The following is a 27,437-nucleotide window of genomic DNA, read 5'->3' as shown; positions in this document are numbered from 1 at the left end:
AAAATAATATAATTATTTTGAAGAATATGGGTAACCATATTCTTTTTTTTTTCATACTAAGTCAATGGGGCCCATCAAACGTTCTTCAAAATATATTATTTTCATGGCATTTTCATTACTCAACAGGTGATAAATTATCATATGTAGGCTACATTTTGTTGGCTCATTGTAAAACATTTTCTATTGTGAAGGGACTTCATCCACAGAATCACGAAGCACAACCAAAACAGTGTTTTTAACCACCAGAGGGAGATGGTCCTCACTGCAGAACACAAGATCCAGGAGGCGGGGTTGGATCCAGATCCAACTCCTCCCACCTTACATATACCTAAACCTACCCATCTCCACCCCCTGGATCTGGACCCAACTCCGCCCCCTGGTTCTCATGTACTGCAGTGAGGTTCTACTGACCAGAGGGCCAAAAGTTACAGCGTACCGTTAAAATATTTCATATATGTTGATATAGGCTATTACTAAACTTTTATTTTTATTTCCACGTGTGAAATAGAACACTTTCATCGTAGTGGTCTTTCTAATAACATTTTAAAATATATATATTTCTATATTCCAAACCATATTATTAATATCGAATCATATGATCACAATCACCATTTATCTCTTGTTGTGTGTGCTGTTATTATATGTTGGTTCAGTATGTCATGCTTATTTTGTTCTTGTTTTAAAAGCTGGGAATGATTGCTCTATTGCCAAAGGTTATTTGCCTCTCCTAAACACTGTAAGGCCATCATTGGGCAAATGGCTGGGTGGGAGAGTCTCAGCAATCATCTGAAGCATGGTGGGGGTTCACTCTTTGTGCCAGATGATAAGATCCTTTCAAGTGTAAAGGTTCTTTCTGTGGGGTTGTTTAGGGCTTTAAAGCTCTTGTTTCCCCCTTAAGTCTCCTTTCACAGAGTAAGGCCACGCCAGAGTCAACTATTTTCCATTTTGCTCTTAAAAAAACATTGACATTTAAGATTAATCTATGAGGATGATTCATTTGGAAACCATGGAACCACAATGGGCATGCTGTAAAGTCATCTTTCAACTTTATCATGTGTGTAGCCTAAATACTTTGATCATTGTTTTATGTGCTATTTTTCATAGAACAAATGTGTATTTCAAGTGATACGAGTTCATTTGTGATCAAATGTCCGTTTTTTTGTATATTATGAAATGTATTTATATATGCTAAATCTAAAAATGACTAGGATACGTTTTATAACGCTATTGTTGTAATGTCTGAAGACTAAAGCCCTTGTTGACAAAAGAGATTAAAAAGGCGCTGTCTCTTTAAGAGGAAGAACGCTAGGCACCAACTGTTACATGTAAATATATTCAGAATCCGAACGAGTGAGGCGTGCCAGCAGCCAATCGCTGAGCGTCTCCAACCGCGGGAGATCCAAATTTCGCGGGACGTAATTTGGCGCTAAAATAGCACTCTTCTGTTGAGCTGATGTCAAAGCAAAGCTTCTCTGCCGGAGAGGGATTACACAGACACACAGGAACGTTTCCCACCGCCACCGGCTTTACGCAGCAACTACGAAAGGAACATTTTCTAAGCTTTGTTTACCTTTTAAAGGTAGATTTATAAAACTGAATGACCCGGGTACGTTTACATGTTTAACTTAAGTTATTTGCAGTATATTAAGACATAATAGTCTCTCCCGTTCCACTACAACAAAGGACCCTTGGGAGAGAGTTTTGTGCATGTCGGATGTTTATATTTTTGTTATTTTTTCGCGCATAATCTATTTACAACTTTAACAGGATTTATTATACTGAAGTGCATATAGTCTGTAGCATTTGCAGTCTTTAAAGATATACATATTCATTTTGACGGTTGACTTGTTCTTCAGTAAGCTACAGACGCGATTTGCCTAATAAAAGAGTTTCTTTTGCGTCACTTTCGCGGGTTTTCGTGCGCAAGATGATGCGGATACCCAGAGGGATTTCTCCTGCTTCTGGGAGAGGTGCAGTCTCTGGACTCTCGTGCCCGCAGAAGAAAATGTTCTCCGCGGTGAGGACGGATTTTTTCAACACGGGACTTGCAAGCCCACCGACGAATCTGGTACCGGCTGGATACTTCACTCAGATCGGGAACACAGCAGCTGCGGAGCAGAGAGCCAACTGTTTGTACGCGACCCCCCACGGGCCCGAACCCAAGCCGGCGCGGATCTCTTCCGGGCGGCTGCCGGTAAGCCTCTTTCCACCGACACTCCAATTCATGCTATTGCGTTATGAATGCGCATGCATGCTTCCTGTTTCATGTCCTTGTACAATCATATGTCATTTACTAAAACGCAGCTGCCGTCACAGTGTGAAATTCACGTCCTACAACAGTTTTATTTGTGTCATCATCTCTGATGTACTGAAAATCTGTCATTTCCTCATGAATGAATAAAGCAGGCCAGTAATTTGAGAACATGACCACAACTTATGTATATTTCAGAGTCATGAGTCATTAGGATAGGACCTTTAGGTAAGAGTGTGGCAAGCAATTTGATTCTTAAACTAGTCGTCCTTTTATTTTTACATTAAAATTAAGTACTTATTGGTTTGCTATTAGTCACAATATAACCCTTAGTCTCCTAGTTAAATATTTATGAATACGAGGAGGAATTGGAAGTACAGTGAGTTCAAGGGACTGTACTGTTTAACAACTTGCCATTTGTTTAGCTGATGGAATATCTTTACAAAAATTCAGTTGACAAAACTATATGAAGTTGAGTTTTGAAAATTACTTTCGATATAGGTCGTGAAATCAATCACTCTCAACCCTGTTTTCAAATGTGTACAATTCAATATAGCATCTACCCTGACAAGGCCTATATTCCCTGGTTCTTTTTAAAGTAAATTGCTAATTTATGTCATTGAATTCTGTAGAGATCTGTGGTTCAAATATCAACATTGCGAATACTCTCTACTGTTTAATAAATCAGTAGTGTCTGAACAATTAGAACTATGAAAACTGGAATAAATACTAGTAGCTAGCAGCTAGCAGCTAAAGTATCAGTACTGGTACTTAATCAGTAGTGAAACTGAGATCTGAACCTACAACAACCAGAATGCACAAGTCAAAAGGTAATCGTTTATATCTGAAACACATCACCAATGACAAAAATGTGCAATTTGTTGACTGGAAAGCGCATAGTTACCTTGACATTACTGGGAAAATTGCTAGTAGTAGGAAAATACTAGTACCAGTATTTAATGAATAGCTACTAGTGAAATTTAAGGAAATAGCTATTTCCTATTGCATTACTTACTAGTACATAAAAATAAGTACTAGTTACATCAAATTAGACAGTTTAATTAGTTTTAAGGAGTAATTGTTTAAGTGGCTTGCCATAAAGGGCTATTTCAGGGGGGAGGTGGTAGATTGATGGGGGAAGGGTGCTTTACAGCTTCTGGACTGGACATTATATGGACCACTTGCACTGAGCTTCCTGACGCACTTCCGTTTGGAAATAGTACGTCTCACTTCAATGTACTGTGGTCAATGAGTTGAACAAACGCCATCTAAAATGAGTGTCCGCAATAAGATAAAAAAAATGTGTAAATTTTTATTAACAGGAGAAGGTATATTCTGATGTTTACTGTGTGCAGAATATTCCAAATTTATCGGAACATGAAGTTTTAATCCAACCACAGCCGAACAAAGAAAGCAGCGGGTGTTAAATATACGTTATTTCACGCATATAGGACTGCTGCAGCTTAGTGGATAGATACATATATTTAGCCTATTTATTATTCAGAATGCACAGATGGAAAAAAAAAATATTTATAAGAACATTTTAGCAGGCTCAAGAAAATTAATACAGAGATCCTTATTCATTGTTTTAATCAATTGGCAGCCATAAAACATAGTGATAATCTGCATTCTCATGTATGTAGGTGCGCTGAACACTCTAACCGGAAACTCCCGATATGTACCAACTAGAACGTGGGCGTAGTGTGCAAGTAGTCCATTAAATGGTTCATGCCTAATAGTAAAGCAGGGGAAGGGTCCTCAAAGCTAAACTCCTTTCAATACAGAACCTTTTATGTTTAGCAAACTATAAACCATAATGAATAAACATGAATGCTCCCATAAAGCCAAACGTTTAAATGACCCACGTTCATTAGACTGATCCGCAAACTGGTTATTCCTGTATGTATTGTATGTATAAACTCTTGAATTCTACTGCTTTTATTATGTAGCTGCATTTGTAATTATCTTCTTCTTTTTTTTTCCTGTGCCGTCGCACACCTGTCTCACCATTCGTCCTCACAGAAGCTTAACCTGTTGAAAAGGTCAAAAAGGTCAGAGTATTTGCTCCAGGAACTGCCTGTGTCGAACTTCACTCTGTGGTGCTTGCTGCTTCCAGCTGATAAACAAAAGGGATGATCTCAGACTCACGCTGCAGAACATGGGTTAGGGCTGATAACAGACTGGGCGTCTGTATTGGAGGACTGATATACATAACTCATAAACTCTGGCATTCTATTATAATAAGCCTGTCTCAGACTGCTTCTCTGGGTTTGAATTAATCAGTTGATCAACTTAAAATGGTTTCATAACGTCATCTTATGTTAACAAATCAGGCCTTGTCCTAGTGCTTTCCCTGATAATTTTTTTAAATTTTTATCATTCCAACTTCTTTAATGTCTTTTCTGGGAACAAAAAGTGTGTAGTGATAGTAGTGAAGCAGTTTCCCTGGTTCAGTTTTTCACACCCGTGTGCAACAGTCATATGTCTTGCTGTAAAGTTTCACTCTTGTTCTCTGCCCCTTTTTCAGTTTGACATAAAGGACACCCATTAGGAATCTCCCATTACTGTCCTTAGACCTTTGAACCTTTACTCTAAAAACAAAAATTGTGAATTACTACATTTAATGAATTTTGCAGAGACTTATAGTACCCTTAAGCCTCGTTTCTTTAAAATGACTTGGTCAACATTAAGTTATAATTTACCCATCCAAATATAATTGACCTATCCTCTTTAAATACACATTTGTGGTCTTATTGTAAATTAGTTATCAATGTTGCATTTTATTCCAAAAATCATTATTCTTCTTCATAATCATTTATGTAAAGGATGTTTATCCACCTTATTTTTCAATGTGGAAGTAAACCCGTTCCTGTGTAAAACACTTAAGACACATAAGCCATTATAGACCTTTCAGGTCAGGTTAGACGCTGTATTGAATTTAATGCGGATAAAACCGAGGCTGTGATAAATAGATGTACAGTCTTTACAATGGCATGCACTGTATAAAGATCCTAGATCACATCATTTTCACAACTCGCAACTCTGAGTTTTTGTCTACTGAAAGTTATTTTTGTTTCAGAAAGATGTTTAGTCAGCCGCACAATCTGTATGTTCAGTAGTGGTGGTTCAACGGATCGCAAAACTCATGGTTCGTAACTTGGGTTCATATAGGGGTTATGTGCAACTTAACTTCTGTATTCTGTATCCTGTTCAGGTCTTTTGTATGTGCTTCGTGAAAAAATGTGCTGTGTTACTCTATAATTTAAAAGGAGCGAGCAAAGATGAGCAAAACCAATGTCTCTCGCATATGCAGATTGATATCTAAAAGTTTTTTTTCAGTTTTCTTATTCACACTAACGTTTAGATATTTAAATGGAATAAAATGCCAATAACAAAGTGATCTGTTTGGGTTAGCTGATTACCATGAATATCGACTTAAGTTCATACCGCTGTAAACACTTTCTCTGACAAGCGTATGCGACGTTCGACATATACCCTATTACGGTTTTTGAGTCACGGATCGGATCATTTTTCAGATCAACAAGAAAAAATGTATTAAAGCACACTTTAAGTACTTTGATACCACAGACTAATAAAGTTCAAACATTATTAAAAATGAACAGTTAGTAAAAAAATAAGAACAAATACAAGTATATATAAAATACAATACATCAAAGTTACAAATAAAGTAACGTTTAACTGAATTATTTAGGTACAGAGATGTTAGAACTAGGCCTAAGTATAAAATAACACTATAGTGTTCACTGTGTAAATTAAATATAGATTAATCTTTGTTAAAGCTTTGTTGTTTGATTAACATTAGTGATGGATAGCAAGTATTTATAGTCTGCTGTCACTTTAAGACCGAAGCCAGTTCCTGTGTAATATCCAGAATACATAGATCCTCACGTTTTGATGTCACCGCCAGGAAATGACCTGTTTTTGTTTTTGTTTTGTTTTTATTCTTGTACATCCAATTATTTTTGTTTTCCCCCACCCTCTATCATTGCCAGATTATTGATTTGCATGTAAAAGGGTAAAACCGGACATTTCAATAATTATCATCTTGTTTGTTTGCATGTAAACATCAGTAACGACTGGCAGTTCAGGATATTTACTAGCTTTGTTTTCCCAGATCATATTTTGTTATTATAGATAAGGTTAATGTTTTAGCAAGCCGACATTTATCAAATGCACAAGCACAAGAATAGTTGCAGACCACATGCTGCAGTTAATAATGTCAGGGTTATTTCGGCAAGCTCCAAAGAATGAAAATAAACACTAGAGAACTGTACAATAGAGCCAAACTTTGAGGATTGAAAAGGTCGTGGAGGTCACTAGGTCTCTGGTTCACTTCAAATCTCACGTGTCCGAGATCAAGTGATCAACCGCTGGTCTGTGATCACCATGTTGAAGAACACATGATTTGGCTTTGTTTCCTGAGATCCTTGTGACGCCCTCCCTCTCTTCCACCCCCACCGCTTCCCAGAGTCCCTCAGGTCATTTTACCTCGTTTCATTCTCTTAATTTGCATATTTCCCCCTGTGGGGCCTCTAGTAACCAGGTGTTGCATAAACAAGGTGGATGATGGGCCTCAAGCTGTTTAAATTGTGTAACTTAGATCGCACTGCATAGACCCATCTGGCCAAGATTTGCATTTCAAAGCATCATCCCCTTACGCCCTTTTCATCTGGACTTCCCCTTTAGCCTTTACCCGTGTCTCCCTTTCGTTTTGACACCTCGAAACACGTCACTGATGCAGAATGACTTTTATCGTTCTTACAGTTTGAGTATAGTGTGTGTTTGGGAGTGGCACAGTTTGCAGGTCATTTTTCTCACGTGTGTCTGTAGGCGTACAGAAACCTGTTCTTTTCAGGCAGATTGTGTTTGTTAAAAAAAAAAACTCAGATTAGTTGGAAAGTTACTCAATAACCCTGTTTAGGACTCTTGATTTCTCACCTCCAGCCAGCCAGTGAGTGAGAAGAGAAATGGTGCAGATCTGTCTTAAGTTATTTAAGTCAGTTTAGCAATAATGAGTAGGGTATAAAGAGTGATCAACCAATATTGTTTTTATGACTTGATACCGATAACTGATTACATTTTTATATTTAAGTGTCTGATAGCAATAGCTGTAATGAAAAACAATTTAGGATTTTTGAAACTAAATATAAGCATTATAAATATTTTAATTATATTAATAAGTTATTTATCTTAACCCATTTAGTTGCAAAGATCACATACAGACCATAATGGTTGCTTACCACTGCCTGCTGCTATCATTTAAATTCTTATCTTGACACACTATATTTCTATTGTGCTTTTGCCAGATACTTTTATCCAAAGCATTCAAGGTACACACAGATACATATTCTGTGTGCATACCACACACACACACACACACACACACACACACACATTTGTGCTATCCTGTATATCCACTGCTGTGTGTGATGTTGGCTTACTCAGTGGATTTGCATATCTTTAGGAAACTCCTGAGCCTGGAGCGGTCCCAGCAGTATCTGATATAAATCAGTTTATTAGCTAGTAGTGGTTAATGTTTGTTTTTCCGTAGGTACATTAAGGCTGCTCCTAGATCAGTGCTTTATAAATGAATGATTTGGCTTCCACCCCATCCGCTCTGAGCCAGCATTTCTCATTTCTCACTTCTCATTTCCCACTGACACAGGAAATAGGCAGAACCAACCACAAACTCTTACAGACATGAGATGCTGCTGTTCTGAGAAACAGAACCACACAAAGGTCCCCCTCTCACACCCAGGTGGGTGGGTGTTCATCATGAGCCAAGCATGGTAACAGCTCACGTTAAAGGGATACTCCACTTTTTTTGGAAAAAGTTTTTCCAAATTTTACAACTCCCCCAGAGTTAAACAGTTTTGCCTGAAAATAGTCCCCAGCTTGGTAACTTCCAACGTGACCAGGACTAAGTTTGTGTAGTTTCAGCCGGCAAGCAGGTTGTCACGTTGGTTATGTTGACGGAAGTTAGCCTATTTTTAGGCGCTGCATCATATCATTACGCCTGCTGCACCCATGGTACGGCAGCAAAGTTTCTTGATTATTACGCAGGAATGAGAGTATAGTTCCTAGCCATATCAGCCTAGAAAATCGCAACTTTACATTTTCCGTCGGTCTTAGTTCACGATGTAACTACAGATGAGTCAAGTTTTAAATAGGAAAAATATCGAAACTCTTTGGTCATTTTTTTTTAGACAGAAGCTAATGGTCCTGTCCGATTCAATGATCTATGCTAAGCTATGCTAAAAGTGGTACCGCCAGACCCAGAGATCGGCTGAATAGTTTCGAAAACGGTAAACCTCAACTGTTTAACTCTGGGGGAGTTGTAAAATGAGCCTATTTCCAAAAAAAAGTGGAGTATCCCTTTAACACTGATTTGATTTCAAGACATGTAACTCAAAGATGCTCCTCAAAGTCTTACCCAAAAGCCTCTTCTTTAAACTTCAAGTGGTGACGCCAGAACAACTCTTAGTTGAGACATGTACTGGTTTTTGAAACCTTGTTGCCTAGTACCCACAAATAATGATTTCAACATTCTTAAAATATGCAAAAAAATGCAACTACATATTTTCATGTTCACAGATTCAGCTATAATTACGGCTGTAAAAAAGGCTGAAAAAACGAATTTGAATTTTATCCTTAAATATTACTAATATTCAAATTTAAAAGGCATAATTTAAGTTAGGGGGGAAAAAAAGCTTTTGGTTTGTCTCTGGAGGCCACAAGAGGGCGCAATGAGCAAAATATTAATGCACCATATTAAATTGTTTATTCAAAGCAATGAAATAACCTGACTGACTACAAAAAAGTGCATAATGTTTAAACTAACATTTATAAATCAAATATTTCGTAAATTGCATAAACAATTGAACAAAACAGTATCATGTATGCCTGCATAGTTACAAAAAGCAGAGTACTTTTTTGCGTCTAAAAACATGAAATGCAGTGGAAAAAAACAAAAAAAAACAAAGTCTCTACATGTTTTTCTTAAAGTTGAACTTATTTACTTTACATAGCTTTACTAAACATGTGGCCCTCTGTTGGGAGGCGAGAGTGCAATGGTCAAATATGTCCATCTAGCACTCATTTACATAGAAAACAATGGAAAAGCAGCGGCATCTCGTTCGCCAATGATAAGGCTGTCTGACGCACTCCTAAAATTCGAATGCACTTTTTCTTGCATTCAAATGTCGATTTTTTTTTTTTTTTTTTTTTTTTTTTTTTTTTTAAATTTAATTCGACGAATATTAGAATTTAAGTTTGATAGCCCTAACACTATAACATATAACATACACACCATATATTTTTTATAATTTCTGCTATATATATATATATATATATATATATATATATATATATATATATATTCATTACAAAAAAAGAGAGAAAAAGAATGGAAGGTGGAAACCGAAAAAAACTGAAAGATTGCGCTCCTCCTCTCCCCCAACCACCTGCTCAGCAGCTCCAGATGTCAGTGACAGGTGTAGATGTTGTTCAGGTCAGGACAGTGCAAACATTTTAGCAGATGCTCGTGCACACAGGATAAGTGAACTGTTCTCAGCACGTGCTCAGTGTCTATTACAGAAGTATTCTGTCTTGAGTGAACTGCAGCCCAGAATGGCATTGGAAATCAAACAGGAATGTGTGGGTGCAGGTTTCCATGTCAGTTGGCTTCTTTAAACCAGTTCTTTGTGGAGTTGGGTTGCTGAAACAAGCCCATCTGCCCGGTGTGGAATGCTAAAGATTTCAGAAATGTGTAAATGTTCAGGTAATTCCCTCCTTCAAGGTTTTAATGGTAAAAGGGTTGAATTAATACAGATGGTCGTGTCAGGCTCAAAGATAGATTAAAACCCATCGCACTAACCAGAGGTTTACAATATCAGGTTCTTAGTTAATGTAGTTATGTATGTTAGACCCTGTTTAAATGTGATTGAGATCCTTTTTGGGGTGATTCAATCATAAATGGAGGTAATAGTCCAAGACACTTTGCAACCTGATCAATAAAGCCACACTCAAAAATTGTTAAAAACATGATCACTTCCTATTTTTAGTATAAACGCATGCATTCTGACTTGTTCGAGTCTTATAATCGTCTGCAAGCTCTCATTCCGGTCTGCCTCCATCTAATCAACAACTAATGGATTGAACCAAGTCCTCACCCTACATTTATTTTTCGATAATCCGTTTTATTCGGATGTATGGCACAATACGTAAGAAAGAAATCTGTCTTTACTTCCATTGCATTGCAACTTTGCCAGTTACATGTGTGCTGATATGTTCAAAAGCTTACTTTGTGTGAATTGCAGTAGTAGTCACTGAGGTGACCCTCTCAAGGAAGAGAGGACAATAACTTCAGATATAAAGTGGGAAAATAGGAGTAATTGTTCATGAGTTCTCTTCAACACACTCCTTCCTGAAAATTGAAAACTTTTTGTTTAGCAAATGTAATTTCACCTTCATAGAAACTAAGGACACAGTGCTAAACTAGGAGCTGTGTTCATTCAGATGATTTGGTGAAACTACTTCTTCTATAGGAAGTCTTAAGGCAGATATAATGAACATTCTCTTGTTGTCTGTCTGTCTCAGGCCAAGAGGAGACTAGATCTGGAAGAGCCACTTTATCTCCCAGAGTTCCGCACACCAAAAGGGAAGGGAAACTCTGCTTGTGCGAGGGCACCAAGCCCCAAAAGTGAGTACAACATAATGATCTGCAACTAAGTACTGTTAGGACAAATAGACCTTTGTTGATTCCAAGACAACTGTTTCCATATGTTGACTGAGGAGCCGGAAGTTTCTACCTGTTTTAGGGCCTCTCATCATAATGGTTTGAAAAGTAAACACACCTGTTTAAGCATCTCTTGCTTTTCTAGCAGGAACTGCAGCTGGTAATACTCAAACTATAACTACAAACTAAAAGAATGGGTCTTTTGTATCTCTTTCTCTCCATCTCTCTCTAGCTCCCAAGTCTCCAGGGGAACGTACCCGTTATGACACTTCCCTCGGTCTGCTGACTAAGAAATTTGTGGGCTTGCTGAGCGAATCGGCTGACGGGGTTCTGGATCTGAACTGGGCCACAGAGGTTCTAGAGGTTCAGAAGAGACGCATCTACGACATCACCAATGTTCTGGAGGGAGTGCAGCTCATCCGCAAGAAATCCAAAAACAACATCCAGTGGATGTGAGTGTGTTAGATTGAATGTTCTGTAAATTTGATTTGACTGATTAAATGCATGACATGACCTCTAAGATGGTGTTGTATTCCAGTCTAAATGGTCCCCATTTCCTGTTTGACATTTCTGAAGTTGTGAACACTGCTGAAAATTCAGCTATCACAGGAATAAATTACCTTTTAAAATATATTCAAAAGAAAAATGCTAATTTATATAATTATCATGGTTTCTTCAGTTTCAAACAGCATGTTCTCTGTATGTCGTGTGCTTTAGGGTCAGTGGTGTGTTTGAGGGCTCGTCCTGCAATTCAGAGAAGACCAGCGCTCTCAAGAAAGAGCTTTCTGAGTTGGACAGGCAGGAGAAAGCTCTGGACGACCTCATTCAGTCCAGCTCAACGCGGCTGCGAGAACTGACAGAGAACAAGGACAACCAAAGATATCCTTTCATTGTGTGTGTGTTTGTTCTCTGAAGAACTGAGGAGTGGTTTGTCTCCTTCACGTTTGTGTGCTTGCTCATACATGCTGTTCAAACAGCATGCATCCATGCAGCCAAACACTTACGTGGCTTAGATATCCTCTCTCTATTGTGAGTCTTTATAGCTCAGTTCATTTGAAATGCAATTAAGCCTTCATGACTGAACTGTCAGTCATTTTAAAAGCTGTATTAGATGCCAAAGCAGTTTGTCCTTAACTCAAGCTCACATTAGGATATGTGACCTATCAGGACATTCGTACCATAACCAGCTTGAAAGATCAAACTGTTATAGCTGTAAAGGCACCATCTGAAACCAAACTGGAAGTTCCGGAAGCATCTGAGGTCAGTATTCGTCTTAGGCCCGTTTCACTCTGGACATGTAAGCGGCGCATATTTTTTTGGGGCACATGCAACACTGCGGCAGTGCCACAATCGTTTCGCTGCTGAGTCTATTTTTGCTGCGCCACTTATGCTGAAAAAGTTAGAACGAAAAATAACAAATTTCACTATAAATCATATAAGTGAGGTGTTCCATGTTTCACAATCACAATATGACATTCAGGGCTATGAAAAAATAAATAAAATACACAAAAACACATCATTGCCAGGAGTTTTTGCCCAAACTTCAAAGGCCTGTTTAAATTATTAAAACTAGAGGTATATCTTAACTTTAAGATTACTACATATATTTATCATGTAAACTACATGTATACAGCATGTTATATGATGTGTGTGTGTGGGACAGTAGGAGAAGAACACTGCTGCATCACAGCAGAGTATGATGCCCATCATATATCAAAACCAGTGACAGACAGTGGTCTGAGGAGAACCTGAAAAAACGACAGAATGGATGATACTCATCTGTATTTTCAGTACACAAGCCGCGGTTCAGCGTGACACATGCTGCCAGTGTGAAAGCACAACACCCGCTCTGCATACACACGTTAATCCAAACCTAACGTGGTTGCAGAGTTGCAGCTTGAGTTCCAGTTCTGTTCTGAGCTTGTTTATGCTGGTTGCTGTTGGTCAAGCTAGTTATGAATCCTGGTTGGACACAAGCATCCAAACCAACAAATGCTTTTTTTTTTTCAGCGAGTAAAGTTTTATTAGTTTGATTTTTATTTTTTATTTTCATTTATCTGCCGATGTGATTTTAGTTCTAACCCAAACAGAATCATTTAATTGTAATATTAAATTAATTGTATTATTAAAGTCTTACAGTTAGATTTAAGAATTCGTAACCAAGAATTTTGATCATTTATGACCCACTAGATGTTTAAAACTTGAATACTGCCTACTGGAAAATGTCATCTTTTTTTCTTTCTTTTTTTTCTTCATTAGGGCTCGCTGCAGATTTACTTGAAGAGCAAGAACGGCCCAATTGAGGTGTACTTGTGTCCTGAAGAATGTTTGGAGGACGCTAGTCCCATCAAGAATGCCACACCCAGAAAAGATTACCCACAATCCCCCTGTGCCGCCACACCCTCCGTCTTCCCACCTGCCAAACCCCAGCCAGTCGAAGGTGAGACAATTACCAGGAACTTATCACTTTCAAAGCAAAGCAAAAAGTGTTGAAAAGTATTTTGGAGCGAATAACAACAGTTTACATGTTAATGTTTCAGTTGAATAAGATCTAGTGGGGACATTGTGTGCTAGAGTTTCTATGAATAAAGAGCTGTATATCTAAACCCATCTAAAAAACTTTGCTACTAGCTTATTGATAATCCTAGCTATCAAAACACAGGCTGAATGGAATCTGTTTCTTTGTTCAGGTTTGCCGTCAAAACCTCAGCAATCAATGACGGGCACAAGCGAAAGCACGTCCCTGCTCGATGTGGAGGGGATTCTGGATCTTCCTCCCAGCCTTCTGCAAATCACCGAAGACCAGCTGCCTGGGTTGGCCTTCACATCCGACACCTCTGGGCCTTTTGTTAGCTTCTCTCCTCAGCTCAGCCACGACGACTACCTCTGGGGTCTGGAGGATGGAGAAGGCGTATCTGACTTTTTTGACACGTATGATCTGGGGGATTTGCTCAAAACATGAGGCATCCAGTGTAACAAATCAACTGATGGCATGCATGTTCAATTTTAATTAGTTTAATTCAGATTCAGATCCTATGAAGTTTTAAAACACTCCTTCACAGTATGACAGATTGAAGTTCGTATAAAATGCACTACTGAATTGGCTTAACTGGTTCTGTTTCTGATAAAGACAGTAAATTTGGGATGAGGCCGTGTTTTAATATTTTAATACTGTAGTTATTAGAATCAGACAATATTGTCAACAAGCACCCTCTAGAGGAGATTCATGTGTTAGGTTTAGTACACTATGAAGCCATATTTTTGTTTATTTCTGTCAGCCATATTATACCTACAGTAGGGTATTTTAGTTTAGTTTTTGAGAAAACAAAAATTAATTTGTCTAGTGGTTTAATTATTTCAATTTTATAAGTTAAATGTTCGCCTATTAGCATTGTTTTTGGTCATCGTTACTTAAAGATTGACCCAAAAAAAATCAGGCCTATGTATTTGCCTTGTCTAGGTATGAGCTAGTACTTACTGTTTATTAGTAATTCTTTGAATGAGATGTATGAAACTCAGGTCATTTTAAAGCTTTTCTTGAGCTTTAATTATTGTAGTACTGTCAAACATTGCCAGTAGAGGGCTGTGTGACCATTTTTTTCATCTGTCTGCAAACAAAGGTGCTTCTGCAGATATGTAGAATTGTTAAATTGTTATAGACTGAAGATTTGAGAGCTTGTATGGAGGGCATCTGCTTCATAACTCTTCTAAAACAGTCATTCAAATCATTTCAGTTAAGAAACAAGTGCTCAGATTTTAAGAAATGGGTGCTTGTCTGTTCATTCTACCTCCATCTTTTTAGTTTCTGACACAGTGTGGTAAAACCTTGATCTTGTAACTGTGGGCTTTCCTATGGCACTGAATAATGATTATGTAGTACTACATAATGCCTCAAGAAACAAGATTGTACCCCTGACAAGTCTGTGTATTAAAACCTCAGGGAATGTCCAGATTTGGCAGCTGATTTCCAAATTATTAATTCAAAGTGATAAACTGGTGCTTTTTTCTAGTCTGTTTGATGCCTGTAGAATCAGTTTTTCCTGAAATGAATGGTAATGGAGTTCTCAGGGTTCACTTCTCCACTCTCTGTGTAGTTTAGGGACTTTTAATGGGATCTGGCAGAAACCTTTGATACTGTTTGAACACTGAACTGCTGGGAATACAAAGTGAACTTTGTTTCCAGGATTTATTTTCCTTTTGGAGTTGGAACTCTTGCCACACCTGAATGGTAGGTTTTATAGCTGCAGAGACATAGCAGAATTGAACTTTCAATCTGGTGAGTGTAGAAATGCACTTATTGAAAACACCCGTCTTAAATGCAAAACACATTTGAGTTGGGAAAACAATATGGAAAAGCTTCTTCTTTTTTTTGCAGTCAAATTATTCTTCTGCAGCAAACAAAAACTCAGCATTCTAGAAAACTGATTGGTTGATTCTGCATTTGTCAAGGGGTCGGGGTGGGTTTAAGAGAAGTCGTTAATCAGATTTGATATTTGATTAATTTGTACATGCCGTTTGAAGTGTGTATAAGTTTTATCTGGGTTTTGCTTCATGCAACTGTCCCAAATGTGGACAACTGTCCTGTCCTAACAAACTTGAAAAATGTGCGTCTGTATATGCATGAGTGTGTTGAAGTGTGTACTTAAAGTTTGCAGTTTTGTGCATTTGATTGTAGTTTATAGTGGGGTTTTTCTCATTGTTTGGGATGTTTTTAAATAAGCATTATGTTTTTAAATTGTACAGAATAATAATTTTGTATTTATAGGTTTTGTATTTGAAGGAAAATGGTAATTGTCTCAGGATGTGTCATTTTTATAAAGACCGTCTGTTTAACAGGCAGCACTTAATATTTGATATTGTGTGTGTTTAAATTAATAAAGCTCTGGTATAAAGCTCAAAGTGGTATTTTATGTATGCAAGCATTTTCTGTTAAAAGTTACAGTTTTGCTCTTGTTATGTGCAAACAAACGTCCACATGGATGTATTCAGGTGCAGCAACGCTATTTTAGTTGGGACTGCATTTTTCACAAGTCAGTGAGCTGCAGGGTTCACCTGCACAGAGAGGAACTGCCATAAAGATAAGTCGGTGAAAAATGACAAACATCCAGACTGACACAAAACAGACAGATAAATATGATGGATAAATGACAGCAGAAATTCTTCATTCCAAGTTTGAAAATATGCCATCAGGAAACATGGTTAGTTTTAAAATCCTTGGTTCCGGTTAGTAAATAAATAGTTTTTAGAATATATACTACCGTTCAAAACATTTAGGGTCCGTATGATTAATGCTTCTTAATATAAATAAAAAAATTAAATAAAAATTATACTTTTTATCCTGCAAGAAAATGTTGTTTGATGTTACAAAAGATTTCATTTTCAAATAGATACTTTTTGTTTTAACTCTATATACTGTATGTTAAATAATCCTGAAAAATCAGCATATTAGAATCATTACTGTAAGGATCGTGTGAATATTCAGCTTTACCATCACAGGAATATATTGCGTTTTAAAATGGAAAACAGTTTGAATTGTAATACTATTTAACACTATTACTGTTTTGCTTTAATTTTTGATCAAATAAATGCAGCCTTGGTGAGCATACTTCTTGAGGAAAATGTTTATTTTACTGTCACATTTGGGAGTGTTCATGTGTCACAGCCTGTTGCTTAAGCACAGATTAGTTTGAAGCCGTGTAATATGTGTTATGAGGCGAAATCTCTTGTCGGTTTCATTCAGGCACATTCTGACCTGCTTCTGCTTTTCTAATTCACTTTAGATTTTATATTAACACAATTGATTTTTGGGCTCACTTTTTACCTAGATATTGACCTCTTTTCATTTGGCCTAAAAAAACAAAGTGTAATCTAATATTTTAGCTTATCCAACCATAAACTAGTGACTGATTATATCACTGAAGTCAAATGTTTAAATCTAATTTACTGTTAAGATATGTACAGTATTGCATACCTAATCTCAAATATGGCTCCTCTTCTCAAAGACATTGTAATATTGTGGTTCAAAACATGAGGAAGGACATTTCCCTTAAATATTCAGTGAAAGCTTTTTCAAAACAATCTGCTAGGTGAATATTTGTTTATAGGGCAAACCTATGTAATTATAATAATAAAATCCACGTCAAGTCAGTACAACCTTAGTTAAAAAGCAAGCATCACACAGGAAGATTTCCAGAGAGGATTTTGAATTTCCCCAGACAGACTGTCACACCCTCACAGAAAACACATTTATATCCTTGAAGTAAAACAGTAACCGTCTGTAACACCAGTCTGTCATTAAATACAAGAATTGCTACTAAACTGGTTTATAAACACACTGTGATGAAATAAGACTTAAAGGGAGGATCTATGTCATTTTATGACTAGTTTGGGTGGTAGTTCTGTGTAGGGAGTGTTATAGTTGTTTTTATGTCTTCATGCCATTTTTGTTTGAACTGTTAGCCATGCTAGCTTTAGTCCTACTCTAGTTATGTGTATAATCCCGCTATCTTCCCTCTAAGATATATTTGCTATCTTCTCTCTTTTGCAGTGTTTTAATGTAAACGTGGCCTCCCTGGGCTGACAAGACAGGATAAATGATCCTTCTCCTGTTCTAGAGTCAACAGATCTTGGCAGTGTGGATGGGAGGGGCTGCTGTCTGCTGGGAATCCTTCTGGTCTGAGCTGTAACCTTTCCTGGAACACGCCTCACAGCTAGATCCAGCCCCCAGACACATGCGATTGGCTGATGTTGAAGAAACATAACAATGGTGGACAGACAAAGACCAGTAAACATGCTGCACATTGTGGCCACAGCAATTTTTATTGTTAGTGAGGTGGAGAAGATGAGAAAAAAAAGAGGGATAAATAGAAAGGGTGGTCCAGAGGGCAGACTAGACCTCGCCTTATGAAGCTACTGAGAAAGTTTTCATAAATTGCTTTGTCAAACTTTCTCTCTTTCACCCACTTTCCTTCTTCTCCCCCAGAGTGACGTCCACCCAGTTAAACGCAACATCTCTGCTCAGACCCTTTCACAAAGAGGGGCCATGGCCAGGGGGAGAAAGAGAGCATTGTTTGGCCACAAAACCACCATTACATCAACAATAACTCATGAAGCTATACAGAATATAAAGAAAACACTGTGTGTGAGTGAGGGAACGCATTGCGTTTGGGAGGATGGGGTGTACTGTACTTTGCAGAAATTAAGGTTACTAAACCAAGTTTACTTCGTTCATTTGGGTTTAGTTATTTTTTGAATGATTAATGTCATGTTTACTTACTTTCATGTCTGAACAAAGTTAGCCAGTACATGTATCTACTGTCCCTCACAGTATAAACATTGTAAAAAAAAAAAAAAAAAACTTAATCCACTTAATTGATTAATCAGCTTTACTTAAAATTTTGACTAAATCCTTAAGGAAAAATAAGAAGAAATCAGAAAACAAGAAAGCAAATGCTATTTTCATGCAGACAGAGTCTGATGTAACAGGCCTTATGACTCTTTAAATGGTCTGGAGTGTCTTTACATGCTTTTATTTGCAACTATGAGGAACAAAATGCATTATGCACTATGAAATTCTTGTACATTCCTAAGGGGATAAAGTCAGAGATGATACCTGACCAGCACATTACATCAAATGTAATAGTATACTGCATTGTTAGAGGCTGATGGGGTGTACAGCTTTTCAAAGGCTATAAGGGAAGAACCATGATAGCCTCCATGATACCTGCAGTAAAGGTGGATGAAACATTTCTCAATATCTGTCTTATAAACAATGATTGTTATTCAGGACACCATGGAACATAAGCACAAAGCACTGCTGCTCTGGAGCAACAAAGATGCACTATTCAATCTGTCTTTTCAAATATAAAGGCTGCAAATGATTGGAAAGGGTGCCAATTGTGTTAGTGAAGCAATCTTTTGATTTTGTGTCAGGGGTGGGTTTCATTTAAACTTTAGACTGAAACAGATGAAGCGTGTTCATTCACGCACACGTAGTGTGTATAAGGAAATGGCTTATCTGCATTGTCACCTGAATAAGAGGGAAAGTGCACGCACAATCTCTTTCAGTGGCGCCCCACCATTTAAGGTCTGCTGATTGAAGTACACAATGCACTAAACAACTTTATATACAACCAGATTACAAAAAGAAGCAAAAGACAGGTAAGCAATTAAAACACGTCCAGAGTTATGTAATTTACCAAAAACCTGTCACCTGAAAAGTTAGGAACTCCTATGAAAAAGAAGTGCACTTGACTGTGGACTTATTGTGTCAAATGTTAAAAGTATATAGCCTTTTTTTTTTTTTTTTTTACTGTACTTGAAGAGAATGTATTAATAAGAACACTAACCATATTTCAAAGACAATATTTCATTATGAAATTACATATAGAGGTGTAGGCCTACTTACCTCTTACTTAAGTGGGTCAATTAGCACTCTTAAGGTCAAGTAGTCTTTTTATAAATGTAAACTATAATACATTTGAATTTAATTGTAATTAACATGCAATTAAGTGTCCAAAAACATTACATTCACTGATGTTGTTTCATTCTACGAGCCACAAAATGAATCTAAAAACCATTCTTTCTCTGCGCGCTCTATTCATTTCGTCAGTGAATAAAAACATTCCCACGTGATGATGGAATGACTCCCTCCCCTCTCGCTCACAATCTGGACGCGGCACGCGCTATTGAACGCTCGCGCGGCACCAAGAGGAAAAAAAAAGAAAAGTAGACCGACGGCGCAGTGAAACTTTACCGACTCTCTCACACGGCGGAGCGCAGAGAAGATCCACGTTTTCGCGCTTGGTTGCAGATATGAAACGTTTATTTCCCCTGTTTTGGCAATCACGCTTACTTGTGGATTTAAAGGATTTAATGGAGATGCACTTTGCTTGATCTTGAGGTGTTTGTTTTCTCTACGTTTGCTGGGATTTTAAGTTCCTCGGTTGGTTCAGTTAAAAACATGCCGGAGAAGATAAGTATCTCGGATTTCGTTTCTTTGGCGAAAGAGGACCTATCGTCCCCGGGAAGCTCTGGGTTTCAGTCTAAAATGAGCGACTGTCGGAGCACCGTGGCCACACTCGAAGAGGTAAGGGTGTTTACCTGTGTGCAGGTGGAGGAGGACAACACCTGAGTGAATCCCTGTCCTTAAATCTATGTGAAAATCTCTTGACACAGGAAACATTTTACTTGTACAGATTTCAAGATCTTCTAATATGAGAAAGATGGTATTATTTAGAATTTAGCCGAACTTAATGAAAGTTTTGTTAGCAGTCTGCAGTTACTTCGCAGGACAATAAAATGGTCCATCTTTTAATTATTAAATTGTTTTCAGTCAGGGCGACCTTTTGAATCCATAACAATAATTTATCTGAGGACAATCTGGGGAAAGACTAAATGTAATTTTACACATCTGGTTGTCAAGGTTAGTGGTCCATGTCCATATACATAAAGGCTATTATAGGTAGGCTAATGTGAACTAGGCTACTTTTCTCATCTAAGACACCAGTGTGAACAACATAACTGACCTTTTGCCTTTTAGTAACCTGTTGCAATCTTTTTCTAAACACTAGTAGTTTGAATGCCTCATTGCACATTTATGGGCTCGTGTTGTGGTTAGGAGACAGGGGATGGCAAAGGAGTCACAACAAGGAAAACACAGACTGTTTTCAAGTGCTTAACTTGCTCAGGGTGCTTTTATAGGACTTGTTGCAGTGAGACTGAAATTACATGGGCACAAACACAGAATAACCCCACAGTTCTTAACAACTGCATCATTTCATTGAGGAATAGTGTTAATATAGATAATTAAAGAGAAGTAGGATTGATAACAGAGTCAGTACAGGTCTTATAAACCTAATGTGGGTCTTTAGCTGCCAGCTCATCTACAGGCATTTGTGTGGAAATTGATAGAGAAAAGAGACACTGCCAGCAAGTAATAACACTGGGCATGTCGGGACAGTGGAAGCCTTTCATTTATTTCCGCCTTTTTCATGGGAAATGGTTTCAGGAACTGCAGTTCTCTACAGCAGTGGTTCTCAACCAGGGGGCCAGGACCCACTAAGGGGCCTCAAAAAACTTCCAATGGGCCACAGGATGATTTAAAACTATATTTATAGGCTATACATTGTTAATAATATAGGGTAATTCCGTGTCAAATCAAGCAAATTTCAGAAACTTCCCCGGCTCAAATTTTTGATTTTGGTAATATTTTTTTCTGAAGAAAGACAAAGATAAATAGTGAAGAAAGACAAAATATTAAAAGTCATGGATGTATAGCTATTTAAGACAAGAAGCTACATAAATTCATCAACTAACCATTCAGAAACGTCCTGTTGCATTCTACATGTTGTCACCTCTTCTTGAGTTCCTCCATCATTTTCTGACTCTGGTTTGAACATAAAAGGCTAAAAGTTTTTGAAATTTTCAGTGCATTTCTGTGCGAGTGCAAGCTGTTGAAGCTCCGCCCTCTGTGCTGGGAGCAGCAGCTCATTTGCATTTAAAAATATCTGTGGGGCATTTTGAGCTAAAACTTCACATACACATACTGGGGACATCAAAGACATATTTTGCATCTTGTGAAAAGGGTATTATACCACCCCTTTAACCAACTGTGTCAAACGAGTTTGGAATGACATGAGGATGAGTAAACTAGTTTTAGAAGTAAATTATGAACGTTTGTAGTGAACTATCCCTTTAAGCAGCACTTGGAAACTTTGTATTTGTGGAAATATCCTTTGTTCAATTCTTTATGATTAGCACAGTAAGAGAAGACTGGAAGTAAGAGAGTCAGAGATGTGTGGTAGTTTTTTTTTCATTTTTTTTTCAGGATTATAAATTCAGTCCTCAGTTCCTGATGGCGCGGATATGACATGTATGTCCAGGTTACTTGTGCAAATATATCAAGTTGTGAGTGTGTTACAGTCTTTTCTAAAGCTTCAAAGTGGTGTTTAATGCCCAGGTGCAACATATGTTTGTGTAACTGAGTGTGTTTTTAGGAAGGTCAGCGTTTGAAGGCTTGTTTGGGTTTGAGAGACAAAGTTTGTTTATGTTTCCATTTGCTGAAACTCTGGCTAAGGCTGGCAACATGTTGAGTGATCTGGAGGAGGAGGCCACAGATAGAATGAATTTATACTTGATACTCGAATTAAAACATAACACTTAGTTTGTTTATGTTTGTATTTATATGTGTGTGTGTGCAGATATGATGTATTTATGGCTGTCCTCCCTCCCTTTGAGCGTAGTATGATCCTAACGGGGTCACATATCTAGTGTCATCAGTTTACTGAGGCTACAGTGACTGGTGCTTGAGATTTTATTTGGCTATAGGGCAGGGCTGTCCAATCCTGCTTCAGGACTCAGGAGGGTCACTGTCCTGCTGAGTTCAGCTCCAACCCCGATGAACCACACCTGAACCAGCTAATCAAGGTCTTACTAGGCATACTAGAAACTTCCAGGCGTGTGTTGAAGCAAGTTGGAGCAAAACTCTGCAGGACAGTGGCCCTCCAGGACCAAGTTTAGACACCCCTAGGCTAGGGCATTGTGTTTAAGGGGCAGTGAACCTTACAAAGTGCCCTAATGTTGCCATTCTGCTGCCCATAAGGTTCCTAATTATGATGTCAGTATTTATTGTTCCATTAATTCAGACATATGGAATATTTGTTTGTACTGATGTTCATAATACCATTATTTATAAGAATTGGCGGAAAAGACTAGATTACGATCGAGCTTCTCTTTTTAAAACTTCGTTCTACACTACAATCCACTAATGAACAGTATACTAGTACTCTGAAGTTATCTAAGGAGGCAATAACTTTTTAAAAACATTACAATCAGATGATTTAATTTTAATTTATTGGTATTTATCTGGGAGCATGATTGGAGTTACATGATTTGAACACAATAAAGCAAACCAAATTTGCTAAATTGTGTAACCAAGTCAGAAATTGTGATGTACAACAGCGTTTCACTGAATACGAAACTGCAAAAAAAGTCAAATGCTTCACTGGGCCTTAAAGAAACCAATGAATCGTTTTAGTGAATCAGTTTGTTCGGATGGTAAATCAAAGCTAATTATTGTAGTTTCATGAAACAATATGTAAAAACAAGTCCTCTACTGTTCATTTGACATCCATCATGTGGTTTAAGTCCTCTCCAAACCCACACATAACTTTTGAAGTCTAGATATAGTGGTGATGAAACTTTTTGAGAAAACTGTTATCCTGAGATGACCACAAACACACTCAATAGGGCACTTTCAAATGTGTTTACTACGTACTTAAAATGCATACCATTTTTTTTGGATGGCACTAGATGTGTGTGTGGGAAGTGTCCTTTTGATTAAGTGTTTTGTCCTCCCTCTGTTTCATCAGTGTTGTTTAAAGAACACTTGATAAATAGTTTTGCCCAAAAAAAGGGGGAAAAAAGAAGCACTGCTCAGGGTTTTCCTCATATTAGGAAAAACTGGAAAAAGAAACTAATTCACGTGTAAACTGGGGAAAATAACACAAGGAAGTAAAATAACACAAGGAAGTAAAAAAATGCGTATAGCAGGACATAATGTGTTTCGCTGGAAGAACCTGCATGCTCAGACATCTTTGGGCATGCACAAACAAGCTTTTTCTTTAAAAAAAGAAGAATGTAGATTGAGGAAATATTCTGATCTATTGATCTGATCTATATTCTGTCTAAAAACGTTAACCTATCTGGTGTTTAGCGTGTGAGATTCTGTTATACATCACTGCATCCCATAAGTCTGGGATGTTGCCCAAAAAACTACAGCCAGAAATAAAACAGAACAGAACCAAAGAATGCTTTGTCTTGACACTGATTTATTAAGCACTGATCAGACTAAACAGTCTCTTACAGACAGCAGCAGACGTCAGTATGTAAACTCAAGATGGTTTAAAACTCCTTCATTATGGGGTTACACCTGGTCACTTCATGCGTTTTCTCTGATCGGATCGTGAAATGACCAGGTGTTAATGCCCTCCGAAGCACTTTAAAAAAAATCACTCAAACCACTTCAGGATGTTTGAGAAACTGGGCAAGTGTAAATGCATCTGGTTGTTGAAAACAAATATGTAAATTTTGTTCTCCTCCCAAAATGTAAGAAAATAAATGCGTGAAAGCATGTTAGAGGCTATATGACATGTTATAGCCAGATATGAATCATCATATTCTAATGTAAAAGTAGTGTGACTAAATAATCTTACCAGTGCTGTTGCCACACTCTCTCCTATTGCGGAAGATGTGATTTATTTCCGTTTTGCGGAGACACATTTATGTGGCCAAGTGTAAATGGAACCGTTTTAACAAATCAGATAGTTATCCCATCAGTATAAACACATGAAGTGACCAGGTGTAAACAAGCCCTATGATATACACATTCAAGTTTTATGTTTACACTGGGAGTGGGGACAGACTCTTTCTGACCAAAGAGGTAAAACAACTGATGTGATCCTAATAGACCAAATCACTCAATAAACCACTGATATTTGAACTCGGTGAACTAAATTCCCACGGAGGTGTGTCTCTTTCTGTCTCTTGCACTAATTCTTTACTGTAAATAGTGTCTGTTCTGAGTCATTAGGAGATGTTGTTGTATTTCGTAAGGCTTGATTCACCTGTGCTTCACAGCTCACGGTTCTGACATCATCACAGCAGCCTGACGTGTGATAGAAAGACTGCTTGACAACTATTCTGATGTTTTTCCTGTAAGAAAAGTCAAGTGTTGCCCCGCAACAAGATAAACATGTTTGTGTTTTTGTCAATGATTAATCTGAAGAGTGTAGTTGGTGTTGATGCCAGTGATGAATGTCTATTCTAATGTCTATTCTCATTTCTCTGTTGTCTTACGCCAGTCTCTAGAGCAGGACCAGATGTCTCTACAGAGGATGAAGAAAATTGTGAAGGCCATCCACAACTCTGGACTCAGTGAGTGCAGTCTTATATTCTTGGCGTTTCTTTTGTTAGTTTGTTTAATTGTTTTGTCTAGTACAGTGATTCTTTACCCTTTTGACTCCAAGGCCCCCATTGTCCACAACAATATGTGAAGGCCCAAAACTCCTAGTTTCTGTCATTCAAGAAGTTTTAAGAGCTGAATGTTCTTCATGGATCCCATTCTTTTTTTATCCAATGAATTTATTTTATTGTTCATAATTTACTGGATAAAGGATAATGATTTTACACACAATTTCTGCCTGATTTTATTAATTTACATGACTTTTCCAGGTCTAGAAATCACGCTTAAAATTATGAAATCATTTTAATGCTTGTTTTGTCTTATTTTAGTCATCTTGAGGACCCCTTAGAAGTTTGCTGAGGCCACCTAGAGAACCACTGGTCTAGTACATAAGCAAAAATATGTATTTTTAGAGATCTTTAGGAAGTCTGGTTCACTATCACTCAGTATTTAAGCCTCCCAGACTGTTACATAACCGTCAGCTCATGATGGCATAAACATGCTTAATTAAATTACGTCAGATGTTGAAGTATGTTTAAAAGCTAGCAGAATTTGTGGAAAAAAATTAAACGCATTTCCCTAAAAAATACAGTGAGGTCATTCTTAGTCTCTCTGTCACACAAATGAAAGATGACAGTAGTTGGGGCCCAGACTTGCATTGACTTCAAAACTACTAATATCTATAAAAAGAGCAGATTTCCAGTTTTTTACACTGAGTCAGAGTGTAGAACATAACAGCCACTGAAACTTGCTTCACTGTTTTTCTCTTATGGTCTCCTAATGACTCTACGCTGTGTTAAACATACAGTTTCGGTGCCTTATTCTGTCCATCCTGCAGCATGACGCATGTGGCTACTGGTTAACCCTCTGTAAGCAGTTTGGCTGCATGTATGCTGAAACTATATCACATGATTTGACCAGTGTCTTTACCATACACTGAAATAACAGGGGAATATCTGTGTTTAAATCTGCTCCTTCTCTCTTAAACAAGAAATTGCTCCACAAACCTGGCCAGTGCGCAATTTATAATGTTGTGTGGCGCTTACGAAAAAAGTCCTGACTGGAATGATCATGGTTTCTGGGAAGCATGTCTCAGATCTGCCTGCTTCTTATTTCTGAGGGTGCGTGCCCCATTTCTCAATTCTGTGAGTCACAGTTCAGTTAAACGCAAAAGAGACCCCACATGTTTAATCATCTCCCCCCTCATGGTCTCTTTCACTCTCTCTCTCTTTCTTTTAACTGAAGTCAGATGTCTCATTCCGGTAACATTACTATTGAGGGGCCTCAATTTCCTGCCCCTGTGTTTTTGTGGTGTAACTAAACTTACTAGTTTTGGAGTGAGTCCTAACTTGAACCTGATGATTCACCCCATCCCTCTCGCTTGTGCCAGGATAAAGTTGTTTGTGTGTGAGAAGTTGTGAATGCTGTTTTCATGTCAGTGATTCAGAGTTAGTGCATTTATCGGTTCTGCATCAAGCAGGTTTTACTCTTTATTCATCCTGGTTAGAAACCAGTGTTTGAGTCCAGAATCTGGTGAGATTTTTGGGCCGAAAACATCTCTGGTCACTGTTATTATTGTTTATATTTCGGGGAGAGATTTGGATAAACCTTTTAAACAAAGTTTTAATTTGAATTTCCTTGTTATTATTAAAGTCGTTATTGTACATTTTTTATTTAGTGTGATAAAATGTTCCTCTTTTGGTTTTAATTTGTCTTTTTGATTTGGTTAAGTTTTCAGTAGTTTTCACTCTATCATTGTTTCAATTTTGTTTTTGTTTTTTTGTTTGTATTTTAGAGTTGCCAACATTCAACAGTATAATTTAAAAATGTTAATGGCGTAAAATTTCTCAGCATTGTGGTGTTATTGCTATTGTGTGAAATTTTCATGTTTAATTCAGGTGGGTTGTAAAGGTTTTGATTTTAAAATATACCATGTATCCAAAACTAAATTTAATTTGTAGCCATTTCTATTTATTTTAGTTCATTTTTGAGTTCATTTAGTTTGTTTTCCTAAGTTATGCATTTTCTCCAGAAATCCCCCAAACTGAGTGATTTTTTTATGAATGATTTCACTGCAGGAATGACAGGAGACTCTCTGCATGTAATTTAGAGAGCTGTATATTTAGTCTACCGTATATGTGCGTCTGTCTGTAACCTAACAGTGTCACAGTTTAAAACAGAGCCGTTGGCCGTGGACTAAATGTTGATTAAAACGTTCACACTGATATGGCAGGCGCTTTAAAGTGTTGATCTAAGGGACAATTTTCTAAAACTCCTGGAACAGGATCTGTGTCAAGGTTAATTTGGGCTTCACCCACCGTTTCTAGAATGGTCTTATACAAGAAATAAATAAACAATACAAATTAAAATTGTGTTCACAAAAAGTGCTCACAGATGCCTGTCTGGAGAGAATAAAGCTGTTTCCAGATCAGGGAAGGTATGTCCTCTTAAGTGTTGGCGGCTGC

The 27,437-nt window shown here is 37.6% G+C and overlaps 2 protein-coding genes across 5 annotated transcripts in view; both read left to right on the top strand.

Moving 5' to 3' along the window:
- Positions 1-1,797: 1,797 nt before the first annotated feature.
- On the top strand, positions 1,798-15,904 carry e2f2 (E2F transcription factor 2). The gene is made up of 7 exons (XM_084393371.1): positions 1,798-2,194; positions 10,871-10,973; positions 11,242-11,461; positions 11,727-11,890; positions 12,157-12,269; positions 13,269-13,449; positions 13,700-15,904. The coding sequence occupies exons 1-7, from the start codon at positions 1,928-1,930 to the stop codon at positions 13,969-13,971; spliced, it is 1,320 nt and encodes a 439-aa protein (XP_084249497.1). The 5' UTR covers positions 1,798-1,927; the 3' UTR covers positions 13,972-15,904.
- Positions 15,149-27,437, top strand: part of asap3 (ArfGAP with SH3 domain, ankyrin repeat and PH domain 3) — a 31,026-nt gene continuing 18,737 nt past the window's right edge. Inside the window, exons 1-4 of one of the 4 annotated variants that reach the window (XM_084393368.1) lie at positions 15,149-15,237; positions 17,557-17,793; positions 17,992-18,150; positions 24,872-24,944. In XM_084393368.1, the coding sequence (XP_084249494.1) occupies positions 17,773-17,793; positions 17,992-18,150; positions 24,872-24,944 (253 nt within the window). In that variant the 5' untranslated portion in view covers positions 15,149-15,237; positions 17,557-17,772. Of the gene's footprint in view, positions 15,286-17,556; positions 17,794-17,991; positions 18,151-19,621; positions 20,098-24,871; positions 24,945-27,437 lie in introns of those variants that run through there. The other 3 variants (XM_084393367.1, XM_084393369.1, XM_084393370.1) reach the window with 3 other exon arrangements.

The sequence above is a fragment of the Rutilus rutilus genome (genome assembly GCF_951802725.1).
Source record: "Rutilus rutilus genome assembly, chromosome: 21".
Classification (NCBI taxonomy): Eukaryota; Metazoa; Chordata; class Actinopteri; order Cypriniformes; family Leuciscidae; genus Rutilus; species Rutilus rutilus.
The sequence above is the reverse complement of the archived record's forward strand: the minus strand, read 5'-3'. Positions and strand labels throughout refer to the sequence as shown.